Source organism: Sapajus apella, unplaced genomic scaffold, assembly GCF_009761245.1.
Source record: "Sapajus apella isolate SASKATOON/1434 unplaced genomic scaffold, GSC_monkey_1.0 scaffold2, whole genome shotgun sequence".
In the NCBI taxonomy this organism is placed as follows: Eukaryota; Metazoa; Chordata; class Mammalia; order Primates; family Cebidae; genus Sapajus; species Sapajus apella.
This window is the reverse complement of record NW_022436942.1, coordinates 88,970,441-88,990,180: the sequence shown is the minus strand read 5'-3', so window position 1 is coordinate 88,990,180 and position 19,740 is coordinate 88,970,441. Positions and strand designations below refer to the sequence as shown.

At 45.3% G+C, this 19,740-nt stretch overlaps 1 protein-coding gene across 5 annotated transcripts in view; it reads right to left on the bottom strand.

Annotated features, from left to right (window-relative positions):
* The window catches only part of ADGRD1 (adhesion G protein-coupled receptor D1), a 171,753-nt gene that overhangs the window by 147,434 nt on the left and 4,579 nt on the right, over positions 1-19,740 (bottom strand). For 2 of the 5 annotated variants that reach the window (XM_032244483.1, XM_032244487.1), the window contains exons 3-5: positions 11,503-11,598; positions 8,446-8,541; positions 5,973-6,095 (exon numbers count right to left, since the gene is read on the bottom strand). In XM_032244483.1, coding sequence (XP_032100374.1) covers positions 5,973-6,095; positions 8,446-8,541; positions 11,503-11,598 — 315 coding nt within the window. The remainder of the gene's footprint in view (positions 1-5,972; positions 6,096-8,445; positions 8,542-11,502; positions 11,599-19,740) is intronic. The other 3 variants (XM_032244484.1, XM_032244485.1, XM_032244486.1) reach the window with 3 other exon arrangements.

Below are 19,740 nucleotides of genomic sequence, written 5' to 3'. Positions count from 1 at the left end.
GAGCCGAGATCGCGCCATTGCACTCCAGCCTGGGTAACAAGAGTGAAACTCCAACTCAAAAAAAAAAAAAAAAAAAAAAAAAAAATTCTCACTCCTGCCCCACCCAAAAGACCCACTTTAATCGGTTCTGAAATGCCTGGGGCTGTGCACCACTCACTTTCCCTACAGGAATAAGAAATTTTTCCCTTTCCCCTTTCCGTGCTCCTCTAAGAAAGCCACACGCAGGCCATCCTGGGGAATGGCCACTGCCTTTAGCCGCAGCAAGGAACAGCAGAGTCCTGCAGGCTGAGGACATCTGGAAAAGGCTGGCCCTGCCTAAGGTGGGGGTGTCACTCCTTACCCCTGACCGGCTGCTGCCAGTGGGGTACAGGGGAGGAGTTCTGATATTTTTAGAGAAGTCAGAAGTATAGGTTTTTAAATAAAACTTTCCCATATATAAAGTTTGAATTTTTTGAGACGGGGTCTTGCCCTGTAGTCGAGGCTGGAGGGCAGTGGTACAACATGGCTCACTGCAGGCTTGACCTTCTGGGCTTAAGTGTTCCTCCCGCCTTGGCCTCCTGAGTAGCTGGGACCACAGGTACACACCAGCATGCCCTGGTAATTTCTTTTATCTTAAGACACAGTCTCACTTTGTGTGGTGTGATCTCAGCTCCCTGCAACCTCTGCTTCCCAGGTTCAAATGATTCTCCTGCCTCAGCCTGGGATTTCAGGCACAGGCCACTATGCCTGGCCATTTTTTTTTTTTTTTTTGTAGAGATGGGGTCTCCCTATGTTGCCCAGGCTGTTCTGAAACTCCTGGGTTCAAGGAATCCTCCTGCCTCAGCCTCCTAAAGTGCTGGAATTACAGGTATGAGCCATCGTGCCCGCCAGAGTGGAAGGTTAATTTTAAAAGAAAAACACTAAAAGCACCGTGAGAGGCTCCATTTCTGGAAACCTGGTGGACTAGGGTATTTGGATCTGCCCACCTGGCTGGAGACAATCTAGAGAGTCTCACTATAAAAACAGAAGATCAACACAGCACCCACCAACCCAAGCACGTATAGTCAGCCGCAGCCAGTTCCGGGATGTGGTATCACGTGAGATGCGAGAATCACCTGGGGAGAACGGCTAAAAGCTGTTCACAGATTCCGGGCCTCACCCACTGAGACTTGGAACCAGCACGTCCAGGTTGGGGCTGGGAGCTGCCACAGTCTGCAGCCTGCGATTGCCGCTGCCCAGGCCCTATGAGCTGTGCTTGGAGACGCGCTGTACCACAGCATCGTGCAGCTCAGGCTCATCCTGCATCCTCTCTGGGCCTCAGTTTCCCCATCCGTTCAAGGAGTGTGCTTAGTGAATGCTTCTCTGAGGATCACCTGCTTCACAGGCCTCCGAGCCCCCTGACCCCAGATCCCCTGAGGAAGACAGTAGCTAGATCCCCATTTGTCCCCCAGGTCCCTCTGGAAATTCCTATCCTGAAACTCCACCTGCAAATATTTTAGCACATCGTTGACAGTTTTTTAAATTTAGGAAACGAATGCAAAGGGGAAAAAAGTCAACTAGAAGCTGAGAAGAGGGGAAGGGCTATTCGGAGATGTTCCAGCTGCTGCTCCGGGACTTCAGGAGCTCCCTAGGGTTTATAAGCAGAGGAGGTTCCTAATGTATGTGAGAAAAATGTGAAGGAAACATTCACAGAGGGAGGAAGGTGAAGCTGAGGGGCTAATCAAAGAGGCTGCCTTTCCCAGGAGCTACCAGTAATGCTGGAACTTGAAGCAATGGGCGGAAGTTACTTGAGACAGAATTTAGCCCAATATCAGAAATAAGACACTAAAAGTCAGAGGAGTCCAACAATGCAATAGGCTTCTTTTTCTGCCGCTGTCCATGCTCTTACTTATTGTATCAAATAACATTATCTTAACTGACATAGCAATAAATCAGAGGAAGAAATGAGAGTAAGAGAGAATTACCTAATGATTTGCACCTTGGTGCTGGAAATGACCTTTTTTGGATTTTATGCAATCAGTTTTCTTTCATTTAACTTTATTTTACTGTGGTCAGAAACTTCACATGAGATCTACCTCCTAGCAACATCCTTGAGTGTATGGTCAGTATTGACTACAGGGTCAGTGTTGGAGAAATGACTTCTCCAGGAGTCGTGAGTGGCCCTTGTTCAGTATTCCCTGGATGGAGATGCATTCAATGTGCAGCATCTATGCTGTGCCAGGCCCTGAGAACTCAGCAGTGGCGAGACAGACTCAGTGCTCATCCTCACTGAGCTGAAGACCAAGTAAGGGAGAAAGAAATGACAGGCCATCATCAGCGGTGCAAGTTCTAGGAAGAAATGTAGAGGGAGTGATGAGGACGTGAGACAGAGGACTTCACCTGGACTAGAGCTCATCCCTCTAAAGATTACACTTGAGCTGAGCCTTCAAGGTCTCCAGGTAGGTGAAAGAAGGTGCTAGAACATTCCAGCAAGGGACCCTTCCTATTTTCAGTTTCCCCACCTGTGTGCTCACTGGCCAGGGGAGTTGAAAGGGAGAATCCTGAGTATTGGAGGAACAGACTGTGTTTTCTAAGCTTAACGTTCAAGAATGTTCAGGGTTCCAAATAGTCTTTTTCTCTACAATGTCCTCCAAAGCTTCCCCCATTAGCAGCAAGTGGCCTCAAGAAAATGTCCCCAGAAGGCACCGTCTGCCAAAAGACAGGACCCACGGTAGCTCCTAGAATGGAGGCAGGCAGACAAGCAGCAGAGAGAGGCTGGAAGAAGCAGGGGTGGTGGGAGGGCCTAGAGCAGGGGCTGCAGCAGGGACCTCTGCCTTCTATGGGCAGCCTAGGGGGACAGCCTCGTTTCTCAGCTTCAACCCTGGCTCCTAAAACATTATTTATTTCAAAATCGGCTGAAAATATGAACAAAGACCACATGCGGATTTGGAAGTAGGAAATATAAAAGCCGTGGGCCTGCCGGGCAGAGGCTGGGAAGCCTTTCTCTATTAAACTGTTGCTTTTGTTGTAACAGATGATGTTCGTGCCCACAGGAGTGAGTGTGGAGGTGGGCTCACGCAACACATCTGAAAAGGCAAATCCAATGCTTCCCATGCTTTTATCATTCACAACTTTCATCAGATCTGAATACTACCTGAATTACGATTCTTAGGGAATATTTTCCTTTAAATCAACCCATTTTTAAAGCTCACTGCTTACTGGAATCTCTTAAATAATATATATAAAAACACATTTCTGTGTTTAAAAATACAATGCGCCCATTGTATTTTTGTTTTACTTGTTCCAAGGACCCCAAGAAGACCTCATCTAACTCCTGCTACATGGACTTTAATTTGGAAAATGCTGGGTAGCTCTTCCCTGTTCGCCTCTTGTTCTCCCTGCACACAGAAATACAAGCTCATCAGGGCCCCAGGAGAGTCCGCGTGAGCCCAGGTTATGGCAGAGAAAGTGGGAAAGGCACGCAGTGACCCTTGCGCAGGCTCACGGCTCCCCCGCCCCCATCACCTGGTGAGGCTGAACTCAAGACCCAGCCGGCACAATGAGACCCAGCCCCACCTCTCCTCCGTATCTGCATCAGGCCTCCAGAGAGCATCCTCTCACCCAGCCAGCATTCAGTGAAGGTTTCCTAGCTTCGTTTCCTTTCTTTTCGTTTTCTTTAAATTAGAGACAAAGTGTGAGTTTGAACACCCGGGCTCATGCAGTCGTCCTGCCTCTGCCTCCCAAAGCACTGGGATTACAAGTGTGAGCCACCGCACCCCCAGCTTTTACATCTGGTCATGCTCTAAAGAGAGTGGCCACACAAAAATATCTTACACGTTCCACTTAACCATGACACACAAGAAATTATCCACTGTGGAACACGAAGCCCGAGTTCATGGCTCTTTCTGACACCCAGGTTGTTGGGGGATGAAATGAGTGAATACATGTTCTGGAATTAGAAGCAGAGCAGAGTCGACAAGGATTGGTGCAGAGTCGGGGCTCAACACGGCATGCAGCTGTTACGGCCAGCTCAGCCACAACAGCCCGTCAGAGGGGCACCCTCAAAGCAGGCCACGTGGTGTTCTTATTAGAAAAGATATCCAAGTGAAGAAGGGGAAGCTTGGAATCATTAACACAGGAGAGATAAACCCAAACGGCCTCTCGACAGCTGGACCAACCATGCAGCAGGAATACACTGTGACGGCTCTTTCAGTCTTCACAGCAGCTCCATGGAAAGGTGCTTCTATTGACTCATTTTACAGGTAAGACTTTTCAGAGGGAGGAAGTGGCTGCCCACAGAATGGGTCAGAGCCGGGAGTGGAACCCAGGCCTTCTGGCCCCAGAGCTCATGCTGTGGACAGGCTCTGCTCAACCTGAAGATGGATGGAAGAGTCAAGAAGTCTGGTGGGGGCTGAGGAGAACTGGAGATGGAAGCCCAGTGCCACCACCACTTAGCTCCAGCCAGCCAGAGAAGTCAGGAGATACTTCTCAAGAAAAACTGCAAATCTGTGAAAATCTCCTATTTTTCAATGTTGACAGCTAATTTTAAAATATTAGCCCCATGCCTGTCCAACTGAACACAGCCACCGGCCAGAATCAGCGCAAAGGCCGCTCATGTGTGACCTCAGCGTGCAGATAAAACTTGTCCAGTAGCTTTAATTTCCCGCTGATCCCATCACAGTCTCCCTTCCCAGGTATTAATCTGTGATCGTCCCAGCCATCAGGACCCGTGGCACCTGCACCATCCTTGTCCTCCAATGAGATCAACTGCAATGTGGTTGCTGGAGCTTTCAGGATGCCTCTACTCCAAAGAGAAGCCGCTCCCTAAAAACCCAGAAAAAGCCACCGCAGAGACACCCACCCTTCCCAAATCCAAGGCAAGGAAGGGGCGACCCAGGAGCGCATATTACTCTCTAGTACTCTCCCCTGCCACCAAGCCCACGCAAGCCCACGCAAGCCCATGGTTGTTTTTTACTTTGTAAAAATAAATAAGCCTGGGATGTTTATGAAGCTGTTTGAACTCAGGAACAGCTCAAACTATGAGTTTGTAAACATGACCATGGGTTTAGGGCCTTATAACCATTGCTCAAAATTCTGGTTTCCACAAAGCCCAAAACACACCCTCCCACGTTTTTGCTAAGCTTCCGTTTATTTTTATTGGAACGTAGTCCGTATTGCCCTAGAATCGTGTACAATGCACTCATCACAGAAGGCCATCTGATGTCCAGAACGCCTTAGAGCTTCATACAAGGCCTGCATGAAGCTTTGTTCCTCCCTAGAGATCATAATTTTCATTTTGCCTAGGAGAAAGGAACTTGAAAGCTCCGAGTTGGTTTGGATGACAGAGAACGATTTCCCAGAAAATTCGCAATGTGGCCCAGATGTGCACGGCCTGAAGCCTAGATCCCAGATAGCAGGTTACACTTCACCTGGTAAAAGCAAACGAAAGCAAGTCGAGTCCGGCTTTTCTTCTGCGTCTCTGGGCACTGCCCACGGCATTACTTTGGCCACAGACGTGCACCACTTGCCGGGACAGTTCTAGCCACGGCCCAGCCCCTCTCGATGAACATAAAAGAACCAAAACCAGGCACAAGTGTTAGTGGGTGGCCCCGCCTGATCACCGTCAACATCCCAGAGCCAGAAATAACACCACAGGAGCCATGCCATCAATTTCCTTCCCACCAGTGCCACGGCCCTATCCAACACCCAGCGTGACATCACTGAGTCTGTTTTTCAGAAAGGTTTTTTTTTCCTCCTTTATGAGATTAAGTATTTTGATCTCACATCTCTATAAGGAGATGTTATAACTTCAGCCTCCAGGACAAGTCTCTGCTTAGCAATCTCCCTGCCTGTATTCGTCCCTCCCCACCCTGCAATCCATTAACATTCTGACACATTCTCACACATTCTGCAACTGATGAGAACCTCAGGTTCACATCTGCCAGTTACCAGAGGAGCAGGTGCTCCCTGACAGTGAAATGCATATAAAGATGCCACAGGGATCAGCCACTCACCTTCAGGGCCACACTGCTCTGGCTGGCTAATGCAGGAGCTATTGTACCTGCCGTAATAGAGAAGCGTGACTCCCTTTTCCTCTTTCAGGTAAATGCCTTTGTTGACCTTCCCTTCCATAATATCTAAGGAAGAAAAATGACAACATAATATGTTAATAACCTTCTGAGATTAAAAGTCTGAAGATGTGTGTCAGACCTACAAATAACTTATGTGTAAGTATGCAGTATTATTTTCTAATTATATATTTATAACATCATAGAGTATTCTATATTAATATTCATAGCATCAGTAATATTTATTAGTAATTAAATTCTAAATAATGCATGTTAGATTAAACATTAATATTGAATTATATTCACATATTTGTATATAATATGCATGTATTACATACAAACACATACAGTCCTTTGCATATGCATTTCACATTGCATATCATGTCGCATGATAACGTGAGAATTGTGATATTTGCCAACAGATGGGTTATCAAGCTTGGTGTGATAACAGCCTCCTCTCCTGGACTTTGCACCGACCTGCTTTTTGAGCCCTCCCCACTCCCGTCCTCACGCTGAGTGTTCCAAGTGGAACATTTCAGTCCAAGTGTGAATGTGAAACTACAGCTGAATTCCTTCTCCTTTTGAGTTTTAACTGAAATCCCCTGATCCTAGACAGGTGGATTCGGGATTTTAGCAGAACCCATCTTCAGGCGCTAGGAGGAAAACCTCAGGTAACATTTTGCATAGTCCCAGGAGAGCCTGCAGGTGACAAGACCAGCTGGCCACAAATCCCGAGGGGCCCTGCCCAACTAATCATCTTGTCATGTCCCGTTCCCATGGCCAAAGTATCTGACAGTGAGGGTGTGGGGTAAATGGTTTACAGAATAGATTAGTGAAGGCTATAAAAATCAGGAGTGAGCAGGCTTTTATTAGGAACTGGGGTCATATCGCTCAGAGATCTTTGCTAACATACAGGCCGAGGAGAAGGATGCCTATGCCTCTGGCAGCCGTCGGCCCAGCTGAAGACACATGGGAGAGCTAACAGGGTCTGTGGACCTGACCGCAACCACAGCTCAGTCTTTCTAGCTCCACTGTCACAGGGATAACCAACTCGAGGGACCTCCATGTTTTTCCTTACTGCTTTTACGCTCATTTTTAAATTTTATCCCATCTTTCTGGGGGAGGCCTATATATTGCAAAGTTAAATGGATCGCTAGTAGTTGCGTAAATGGGCTACGCTGTGTAAACCCCTAAGTCATACTGTTTGATTGGCAACATTAATTTTGGAAGCCAGTCATCTCACAGTTGAAAGAGCAGTCAGCTTACGTGCTGAAAAGGATCACAGGATAAGGCTGACGGGGTCAGAACTGGCTTCTACACTGATCTAGTAAATGCCTCAGTTGCTACTACCCTTTTGCTCTGAGCTTCACAAGAAAAGTATAAGCCATGTAGGCTCCGGAGGTCATCAAATAAGACAGTAATCTAGCCATGATTCTCATGGATGTATGTTTCACAAACAGCTTCCAATGATTTTTTTTTTAATTCAGCTACAGAAGAAATGCTGATTTTAATGTTTTTAAGAAATCAAATGTTTGATGAGGTATTTTTAAATGAACCTGAGTTTTCCATTAAAACGGTACGCTTTTCCTCCCCCAAAGAAGATAATCCATCCTCTTGCGTCTATTTTGTTCTGAAAACAAGCAGCTGACTTAGAAGACCCCTGGGAACTGAAGGAATATATATACCCTCCAGTTTAGTGGTCCCCAACCTTTTTGGCACCAGGGACCAGTTTTATGGAAGACAATTTTTCCATGCATGGGGTGGGGGGGTGGTTTTGGGATGATTCAAGTGCATGACATTTATCATGCACTTTATTTTTATTATTATTATATTGTAACATATAACGAAATAATTCTACAACTCACCATCATGTAGAATCAGTGGGAGCCCTGAGCTTGTTTTCCTGCAACTAGCAGTCCCGTCTGGGAGTGATGAGAAACAGTGACAGATCATCAGGCATGAGATTCTCATAAGGAGTGTGCAGCCTGGATCCCTTGCATGCGCAGTTCACAATAGGGTTGGCGCTCCCAGGAGAATCGAGTGCCCCCTGCTGATCTGACAGGAGGTGGAGCTCGGGCAGTAATGCGAGTGATGGGGAGCAGCTGCAAATACAGATGAAGCTTCTCTCTCACCCACTGCTCACCTCCTCTGTGCAGCCTGGTTCCTAACAGGTCACAGATTGGTACCAGTCTGTGGCCCAGGGACTGGGGACCCCTGTTCTAATGTACTGCAGTCTTCCTTTAGACTTAACCCTAGTGGTGATTCTTTAACAACCTGGATCTGCTCTCTTGACTGGGACATGTGCTCGCTTGCTAGCCAAGACATGGTGAATTCAGCTACTACCAAATAGAATTGGCCTTAGGATTCATTGTAGATCCAAACGTGACAGAACGAAGAACACAAGTCCATAAATGCTCACCTACGGTTGCAGAGAGATTTGAGTAGGCAGAGTCATTGGAATACACAAAGGTGGAATTACGGGAGGGAAGCACAGTGAGCTTGTGGGCTCGGGACGCTGGGTGAAACACAAAAAGAAAAAGCACAGCACATGAGTGAGACAAAAGACAAATGGGACCAACATATCTCTCAACCTGCAGTAGGAGGGGCTCTCTCATCCAAGAGCACGCTGGACTTTCTGTTTGGACCTCACACCCCCACCCACCCTGTTTACTTTAGTCAGCAGCTCGGCCACTCCAGCGGCCCCACTCAGTTCCCACACCAGGGCGTGATGGCTGCTGAATTTGGCCGCAAGCAACAGTTCTAATTTTCTGGCTCCAACACCTATGCGGATACTTAGTTGAGAGATATGAAATTGAACCTGGCCACTTATAACAAAGGCTCAACAAAAGGATGAATGGTTACAATGTCACAAGAACCAATGAGACAGATACTCTGCATGAAAATGACTGCATGAGAAGATGACAGGTGGACAAAACAACGGAGAATTCAGCAACAAACAACAAAGCTGCATGTCCTCAAAAGGCTTGCCAAAGCCATTCACCTGTCCCCAGCAGCAAAATGTGCTGATGGAGTCTATTCTTTTCTTTTTTCCCTTAAGAAGCCAGCAATCAAATTGAAATATGCCAGCATTGCATTACAACCTAGAGAATGCCTCCAGGAGGGATGTGCAGAGAAACCTTCACCATTGCGGTGTCCAGGACAAACACTGATATATTAGGGCTTTACTGGAAGTCAGTACCTTCAGGGAACAAAATGCAACCACAGTGTGTAACTGCATCTGTGTAATTGTATCACCTCGAGAGAAGAATTTTTCGTAAGTAAAGGTTTCAAAGCGCTGAGAGTTACTGATTTAAGCCACTACAATGAATTCAGGTATGGGGTGAGGAGAGAAAGACACAGATAGTTATTCCCACTCTTGTTTGAAACAACTCCTAGCCTTTTAGTTGCTGGGTCCTGAAACAGGGAGCTGTTTCAAGAATGCATTACCACTGGATGAAACGACTTCCTTTCCACAGCTTTAAAATAAAGGCCTTGAGGAAAGAAAACTAGATGCCAGCAAGAGAACATGGTTTGTTTGAGCCCGAGCCAGTCGTGAAACAAACTCGCACAGGGGCTTTTTCAGCCCCGCCAGGCCAACCATTTGGAAGAGACATCTGGCTCTAGGGTGGTTTCCAATTGTGGCCATATTGCTGCCCTACAGGCAGGCAGACGAGACCGATGTGGGCGGAGAGCTCGTGGCACCATGCAAGTGCCCTTCACGGAGCACACTCTCCTCAACTGTGAGAACAGCAGCACCAGAGGCAGCGCTGATGGTTCTCAATTTGCAAATTTTAAGGGAACATTTCAGAAGCTTTAGCAGTGATGTCCAGCAACATGTTAAATCACGGGAGTAAGGAAAATGCCAGTGTGCTGGTATGGAAAGCACAGTCACTGGCAATATACAGCTTTAAAAATAAAATGTCTCCCCTAGAACCAGAACAAGAGGGACTGAAGCACGTGCTAGGACTGCTGTACAGTAAAACCTCGCCAGACACCTCACTCATCTGACACGGTCAAGAGCAATCAGTAATAACAATAAAAATGGAAAACCGTCCTAAGTCATACAAAGCTTACAGTTTTTTGTTTTGTTTTTTGTGACAGAGTTTCGCTCTTGTTGCCCTAGCTGGAGTGCAATGGTGCAATCTCAGCTCACTGCAACCTCTACCACCTGGGTTCCAACAATTCTCCTCCCTCAGCCTCCCAAGTAGCAGGGATCACAGGCATGCACCACCACACCCAGCTAATTTTTGTATTTTTAGTAGGGACGGGGTTTCTCCATGTTGATCAGGCCGATCTTAAACTCCCAACCTCAGGTGATCCACCTGCCTTGGCCTCACAAAGTGCTGGGATTACAGGCATGAGCTACTGCACCTGGCTCAACAGTTCTTAAAAAGTCCTTATTAGAAAGGGGGAAAAAAATACCCAGGAAGATGTGAGGTTTCTCCTACCAGCAAATGTCTGAATTAACTCAAACAGAGACTTTTTGAAATTGGATCTCACTGGAAACATCTTAGGCAATGCTTAATCTTTTCAAATGGAGCTGATGTGTGGAGAAGCTGATTGGTAGGTGGGGGTGCATTTGCTGAATGAAACAGGGGCCCTTCAAATATGTGAGTTGGTCTTAGTTGGCATGACCTCAGACATCTGCTTCAAATAGGCCCCTGGCCAGCATGCAGATGATACCAGTCCTTTCCACCCAGAAAAGAGACACCTGGACCCGTACGTAGAGGCATTCTCATGGCAGCTTCTGTTTCAAGGTTGTTGGGGAAAATGCACATTTTAATTGTATTTTGAATCAGAAACTCTGCCACTCAATATGTAATAGCTCTCTCTCTCTCTTTAAAAGTTCTAGTAAAATACTTTGTGGTCTGGCACAGTGGCTCACACCTGTCATTCCAGCACTTTGGGAAGCCAAGGCAAGAGGATTGCTGAGGCCAGGAGCTTGGGACCAGCCTGGAAACACAGCAAGACCCCATCTCTACACAAAATACAAAGCTTTGAAATAATTATAAAGGGAAGTTATACAAGTATTTGTTCATCTCTATCACCCTGGCTTCAAAGCTGATTCTGTTCACATCTGCTCCCCTGATGACCCTGGGATTCCTGGGCCCGCAGCCACTCTTACCACCCATGTCCCCCAGTGGCCCTGGCATTTCTGGGCCCAGCTATTCTCAGCACCATGTCCCCCACGGCCCTGGGTTTCCTGGGCCCACAGCCGCTCTCAGCACCCATGTCCCCCATGGCCCTTGGATTCCCGGGCCCACGGCCGCTCTCAGCACCCATGTCCCCCATGGCCCTGGGATCCCCGGGCCCAGCCGCTCTCAGCACCCGTGTCCCCATGGCCCTGGGATCCCCTGGGCCCAGCCGCTCTCTGCACCTGTGTCCCCATGGCCCTGGGATCCCCTGGGCCCAGCCGCTCTCAGCACCTGTGTCCCCATGGCCCTGGGATTCCCAGGCCCACAACTACTCTCAGCACCTGTGTCTCTACCTCCAGTTGTATCCTGAAGTTCATGGATTCCATCCACATTCTCCAGTGGCCAGTAATGGGAAGCAGATGCCAAGACCTGAAATCCTTGGAGAAAAAAGAAAAAAAGTTTTAAATCATCATTAGGGAGGAAAGAACTACAGGATTAGAACTGCTTAGCATACGCATTGTGGGGGAAGAGTAAAAGGATCACTAGGACTATGGGAGATGCTGAAAGCGTGTTTAATAATTCAATACACACTACTGGTTAAGAAAAGAAACTCTTCAATCAGAAGATGGCAAATAGTTCCTTAACTGGACAAAACAGGGTAAATAGGAACAGGTGCCTCTTACTGCATGAAAACAGAAGCCACTGTACTTACTGGTGACACACTAGAGGCATGCCCATTCGTGTCAGGAAAAAGATAAGAATGTTCCATAACCTGCTATAATTTACCATTGTATTAGAGTTAATATCTAATTGTAATCACACAATAGAATACAGGTAAAAATCATTTTAAAAGAGGAAAAAAAAAACTAACATGAATAATATGCCAGACACTGAAGTACTTCATAAACACTTCCTCATTTCATTCTAACAATAATTTATAAGAGAACTGAATTATTGGCCAATTCATAAAGACAATAAACGAACGTCTTGCACAAAATCACACCACCAGTTCATTGTAGATGCAATATTCACAGACAAGACTTTCTGAGTGTTATTCTGTCATTCTATTTTCCCTCCACGCTTCCTCCACACTGAGCACTACTCAGTCCAAACTTTCCTCCATGATCATTGTACTTTGGTGACATGACTTACGCAGGTATATTGTTTTCTGACCTGCCCTTCTCACTGAATGCTGTATGAACTGTTTCTTTGTTTCTAGCTAGCCTTCATAATTAAGTTTGGGTGACAATCTCTTGAGTGGCAGCCCCGAAACAGGTCTGACCGTTCCCCTGCTAATGAACAATCAATAGTTTCCCTTCCTTACTCGTCCAGGTGGCGCTGGCAGGAGTGGCTTTATGCATACAATTTTAGTCTTCTCTTGGATTAGTCCTCCATGATTCATTCCCAGAAGTGGAAATAATGGTCCAGATGACTACATAATAATCAACTGTCCCAAATGACTCCTGAATCACAGAAAAGTACAAACTAATAATCTCTGTGTTATTCCTTGTTCTAAAAGAAACTTTTTAAAGAGGAGATAGTAAGATCATTATTTTCAAATGATGTATGCCTGATAGCCAAAGTGGAAAACTATTACAAACAATAAAAGAATTTAGCAAGGAGGCTTATACAAATTTAATATACAAATGTCAACTGCTTTCCTGCATTCCAACAATAATGCTATCAAAAAAGTTCTCACTTATAAATGCAGCCAACAAAAAGAAAATATTTACAAACACAAGAATAAGAGTTGTACAAGATTTCTACAAAGAAAACAAAAAATAATTCTGAGGGATATGAAAGAACCCTTGAATGCATGAAGGATTCAACCTATTCATGGAAAAGCCGACTCAATGTCATAAACTATACTTGAATCTATAAGTATTAGGAAATTTGTTGTAAAAATACTGAGAGAATTTTTGTGGGAGAGTTATCCGATTATTGAGTTTATATAAAAAGAAAATCTGGAGAAGAAACAGAAGACAATAAAGAGGAGATTAGCACTCACAACAGTAAGTCACAGCGTAAAACTACAATAAAGACAGCTCACAGCTACACACGGATAGACAGTGCAGAGGGAGAAAAGTCCACCAAGACGCCAAGTACATTCGGAAATTTAGTTTGTGATAAAGGTAGTCCTTTTTTTTTTTTTTAGAGACAGGGTTTTGCTGTTGTCGCCCAGGCTAGAGTGCAGTGGCACGATTTCGGCTCACTGCAACCTCCGCCTCCTGGCTTCAAGTGATTCTCCTGACTCGGCCTCCCAGGTAGCTGGGATTACAGGCAACCACCACCACGTCTGGATAATTTTTGCATTTTTAGTAGAGACGGGGTTTCACCATGTTGGCCAGACTGATCTCAAGCTCCTGACCTCAGATGATCCACCCGCCGTGGCCTCCCAAAGTGCTGGTATTACAGGCGTGACCCAATGCACCTGGCCCCAAAGGTGGTCTTTTAAATTAGAGGAGAAATATCATTCCACAAAGGCACTGGAACCAGTTCACCACCTGGAAAAAATTAAGATCCTAACCTCACTCTTTATACCAGAACAATCTGCAGATAGATCAAAATTTACATGTAATAAAATCAAACACAAAAGCTTCTGCAGAAAACAGGCTATACTTTTGACAACATACCTTTTTAAATTTTCTATGCAGAAAAAAAAATCAAGCAAAATCAAACCAGAGTGATGTTTATATAATACATATTACAGAAGTGTACCGATTCTTTTTAGAGGTATTAAATGTATTATATTCGTAAAACTCCTACTATTAAAAAGAACCCACAGAATATTGAGGCAAAGGAGATAATCAAATAGTTTAATGCAAAAGAAATACAAATTCTGTATAAATATATTAAACGATGCCCCACCTTGTTCATAAGTTTAAAAAGTATACTAAACAACAATGAGCCTTTCAGAGTTCACCTATCAGACTGGCAAGCAGAAAGTTAGCTATACTAAGCTGGCAAGTTCTTGACGGGAGTTCAAACCATTTTCGATGGGAGTTCAAACTAGTACACCCTTTCTGAAGGGTAATTCGGCAATATCTCTCCCAATTTTAACTGTATATTCCCTTAGATCTAGTAATTCCACTCCTAGGAATTTATTCTAGAGATATACTCTTACATATGATCAAAGACCTCTATGCAAGGCTTGTTTGTTGCAGAATTTTTCAATAGTATCAGAAACCTGAGAATAGCCTAATGCCCATCTACAGAGCAGTTGCTAAATATGGCACATCCACACATTGGCCTGGAGTACAGCTGGGACGAATTCCAAGGTTCATAAATTCACTGAGATGGCATGTTCTTCAATTCATATTGCTTAGTTTTTAAAAATTAAAGTGAGAAAAATGTGTATACTATGAGCTATTTGTGTAAAATACAATTGGTTTAGGGCAGGGATGGAAAAAAGAAGAGAGAGAGATGTGTGGATAGACACCCCAGAAACCAATATTGGTATCTGGGGAGTGAAAAAATTGAAAAACTGAGTGCGAGGTGTAAGAATATCTATATTAATTATCTTTTTGTTCTATTTGAATTTTTCAGTCTGTATTCCTTTAGAAATATTTAAGAGTTGCTTTCACAATTGAAGTGCCATAGGTAGTCATGAGCACAGCAGACTTTCAGATCAGAACTGACGCACTCCATCTAGTATGTGAATTTTTGTCCGCAGGGTGCCAAAACCTGCACATGTCCAGATCACTGGTTCCACTCTTCAGTTTGCATCTGTCCCTTCAGTTTTACGTGTGCAAGTTCAAAAGGTAAGCCAAGAACAAAGTTAACTTTGTAATATGAGCTAAAGAGAAGTATCTAAACAATAACTTAAGTGCCTTGTTACTATCTAAATAAAGTAACCCTCTCTAAATCAAGTAGCATGTTAGAAAGTAACGCCTGACTTCAGTTGATTTCCAGTGGGGACAGTGCTAAACTATTAAGATATAATATTAAGAATCTGAAATGCAAAAATCAAAAACATTCATTTTCACTCCTACTGTGCTTTTTTCCCCCTAAAATCTAGGATATTCATTCTATGAAGAGGAGGAAACCTCACTGACTTGTTATTCAAGTCATCTGGGAAAAAAAAAATTGTAAAAGGAAATAACATCTGTTATACAAAGAACAGATGTGAGTTCAGAATCCTCATCTTTATAAAATAAACCCTGAGGACAATAAATCCCTTCCTATTCTTTCCATTTATAAATGGCCACAATGAGTCCTGGCAGAAAGGCTGAAGGAGTAAAGTGATACGTGTCTCATTCACTCTAAAGCCAGCCAGGGTTCATAGGTGGCTAGTGATGAGAAGTGGGGGTCTGAAGTCAGAACATTGCCCCCGCTCCACACCACTGCACTTCAGACAAGTGTAAAACACCTCAATTGTCACAGACGTTTTGCAACCAGCAACACTGACTGCAAACAAGTATTAAAGGAGTTGCAAGCTGTAACACCCACAGGGGCCGGTGAATCTGGCTGGTGAGTCCAGAGGAGTGATCTGGACAGAGTCCAGGGATGGTATCCAAGGAAGTTAACAACCCCAAGGCACAGGTCAGACTCATCAGAACAGATGCTGGAAACTATCACCTGGCACCACTGGAGTCGTAAGGCAGGAGAGGCCATGGCACCGCAGACACCGTGCCCTGTCTAATGAAGTAGTGTTTCCCGATGCCAGAGCATTGCTGCTCTGCAGGAAGCGGACACCATGCCCCGTCTAATGAAGTTGTATTTCCCAACGCCGAGCACTGCGGCTCTGCAGGATGCTTTGCCCAGAATTGTCAGGTCTTCATTTTTGAAGAGGAGTCAGAAATACAGATTTTTTTAATGCAAAAATCTATCAAAATTTTAATGTTAGCAATTTTTTTAAACAAAACATTGTGTGGTGCTAATGGGATGGGCTGAATTCAGCCCACAGGTTCCCTTTTGGAACTCAAGAAGTAAAATAACTCATAGTCCAGCAAGTTTCATCAGAGCAAGAAAGTCTCTTTCTTTTGGGGAAAAGGCAGTCTGTGGCACATTTCCTATTGAGAAGGTGGCATGAGGCTGTCTAGCTCTGCACCCACCTTGGTTTTCACCAAACTCTTCTAAAGACTAAATGTACTTCTTAGGCAAATGGGCTAGCCAAGCAAAAACATGGCCCATTTGCCTGGAAAACAAATAGCAGGGGGCAGAGACAGAGAGAAAATGGGAGGGTGGCGAGGAAGACAGGGAACAAGGGAGAGAGAGAGGAAGGGGCAGAGAGAATAAGAGGTGTTTTCAGCCCACATCACCTCAGTTCTTCAGAATTAATTTCTCATCCATATGTAAAGTTTTATTAAGCTTGGAGTGTATGTGTGTGTGTGGCAGAGATCTAAGAGAGAGATGAGAGACAGAAGTGTTAATACTCAAAAAAGTTAATAAAATCTTTACTTTTTCCATTTTTCTTCCAGATTTCCCTTTTCTTCTCCATTCCCAGTTACTTACTCCTTGTGTGAATCCAGAGAAACTTCTGTCCCTTGGTGTTGCACTGACCGGATCCAGCTGAAATCTACCGCACAGAGGAACACTGGGCCCTGCCGACTGTCAGACTGGCCTTCATGGCTCCACCTCCCTTGCCTCCAACACATGGAGCTCATTTTTCCCGAAGGACTTTGCCTGCTGTTCCCAGGGCCTAGAATGCTGTTCCCCACGTTTCGTGTAGCTGATCCTATGACTCAGATCTCAGTTCACAGGACCCCTCCCCTCAGGCCACCCCTTTGTCACCACCACCATCCATTCTTCTTCTAAGTCCTTGTCTTCTCATGGCATTTACTATTTGAGATTTTTTTGTTAGTATATTTATGTGCTGTCTTCTACATCGGACTCTGTTCCTTGAATGTTCTACTTACACTGTATCACCCATGTCTAAGACAGGGGGCACACAATGTAGGTGAGGGTGACAGAGAAAGAGAGAGAGAGAGAGAGAGAGACAGAGAGACAGAGACAGAGAGAGAGATTTTTGCATTTGGAATCTCCCAAATTTTTAATGTTAGCAATTTAAAAACTATGTATTAATGCAAAAATAAATAAACATAGAATATAATTATCTGTATAATTCTAGTATCTACAAAATCTCCATTTGCCAAATTTCCATTTCTTCAATAGAATATAAACATTGTTTTTAAAAATCCTATAAACACTATGAAGTTGAAGAATAAAGTTTCTGCCATGGCCTAGAGGTTCCGACAGTTCTTTGTAAACTCTACAGCATGATGGAGATCTAAGGAATTACAATTATTGTAATTATTTGCTTGGCCTCCCAGACCCCTAAAGAGAGCGGGTGAAGTGGGCCACCCCAAACTCCTGGAAACGGGCGGGAGCCAGCTGTGCCAGGTGCCCGGGGCAAGGAAGCTGCTGGGTAATGACATGCTATGGGTTTTTTTAAGTTCCCTTTTCCTCATTACAAATGCCATCTATAAAATGGCATGCTCATAAACTCTGTAAGAATGACCTGCAATTTATTGGCCGGTGCCATGTATGGATTTAATCAATCATCACAGCTTCATAAGGCTGTCCCTGGGGAACAGAGGCAATAAATAGGAAAGGCTAGGGCCCTAGAAAAGCTTTCAGATGTGCGGAGGGGCCCAGACTCTGCAGAGGATTTCCCTGGATTTCTCTCTTCAAACCTTCCTCCTGGCTTCCCTGTAAAGTGGGAAGGTGGCTCAGTAGTCCGTAGGGCCCCTCCACTACGATTCTGTAATTCCTCCAGAATGGCATTCTACGGTCAGCTAAGCACTGATAATGCAAAGGCTCAACATGACTTCAAGTTGTTTTCCAATTACTTACAAAACAAAACACCTCTCTACATGGTGTACATAAAGACCTGGAAAATATCTGGCTGCCTCTGCCAGTGTAGACAGGTAAACCAAGTAATACACGCCAAAACAGCCACCTGTGAGTCGAATGCATGCTGGTTGGCTAGCTTTATTGATACGGTTTACCAGATGACTAGCAAATCTTCAGTGACTATGCACAAACAAGTCAATAAATAGATATATATTTTGAGACAGGGTCTCACTCTGTCACTCTGGCTGGAGTGCAGTGGTGTGACCACAGCTCACTGCAGCCTCACACTTCTGGACTAAAGGCATGTACCACCATGCTGGGCTAAATGTTTATTTTTTGTAAAGATAGGGTCTCACTATGTTGCCCACGCTAATCTTGAATTCCTGTGATCCTCTTGGCTCAGCCTCCCAAAGTGCTGGGATTAGAGGTGTGAGCCACTAATTTGTGCCAGCCAAACAAATATTGATTGAGGGCCTCCTATGCATAAGGTACAGTGATGGTTGCCACAATGAGAAAACAAGAAATGCATAATAGTTGCGAGAACTTTTAACAAAACATACAGTTTTGTGTGTTTGTGGTGGAAAATAAGCTGGGCTTCAGAAGCCCCGGCTCCCACCTCCTTCTTAAGGCTCCCCTAGCACCTGAGTGAACCTATGGCCCGATACTGACCACTCAGCTGTTGTTTTCCAAGTACCTCTCTCTGTGTCTGTCCCCCCTGACTCCCCCAACACTGTGAGCTTCTTGGACTTAATACTGTGTCTTCTGAGTCCTGTGACCTTGAGCAAATCACTTGGTCTGTCTGAAAGACAGGCTTCTCCACCTGCGGTGCGAGGGCATGACACTACCACAGGGCTCTTGTGAAGATGAAGTAAAAGCAGTGTTTCAACAGGCACAATATGCAGACAAACTAGCCGGTTTTAATAGCTGTTCAGCGCTCTTTAGAATGAAATGTCGCGTGTTACAGAGTTGTTCTCTCGCTGATGAAAACTGAGGTTGTTTCTATTGGTGTCTGTGGCGCCTGTGCCCACATGAACACTCTGGAGGAGACAGGCCGGGGTCAGGCCTCCTCTCCCAGGCTCCCTGGAGGGCCGGTGAGCCTCAACGATGGAAGTTGGAACATGAAGGAGGCCCTAGATTCTGGTTCACACAGACGGCCAGGGATGGGGCTTTGCAGCAGGAAACAAGGTGAGCAGGGTCTGAGATGTGGGAAGAGAAGACAAAAAGAAAGGACTGGGCCAGGCGCTGTGGCTCACGCCTGTAATCCCAGCTCTGTGGGAGGCCAAGGCAGGCACATCACCTAAAGTCAGGAGTTCAGGACCAGCCTGGCCAACATGGCGAAACCCCATCTCTACTAAAAACACAAAAATTAGCTGGGCATGGTGGCGCATGCCTGTAGTCTCAGCTACTCAGGAGGCTGAGGCAGGAGAATCACTGAAACCTGGGAGGCAGAAATTGCAGTGAGCTGATATCACATCACTGCACTCCAGCCTGGGTGACAGAGAGACACACTGCGTCATAAAAATAAAAAAATAATAAAAAATTTTAAAAATGTAGGATAGCATGGAGGGAGAAGGGGAGGGAGAGAAGGAAATGAGGGAGGAAAATGGAAAAAAAGGAAAGGCGACAGGAAACAAAGTGAGAGAAGGCAGGAGAGGGGAGAAGGGGGAGGGGGGAGCAGTGAGAAGGAGGGGAGCGGCGAGGAGGAAGGGGAGCCGCGAGGAGGAAGGGGAGCGGCAAGGAGGAGGAGGAAGCGGCGAGGAGGAGGAGGAAGCGGCGGGGAGGAG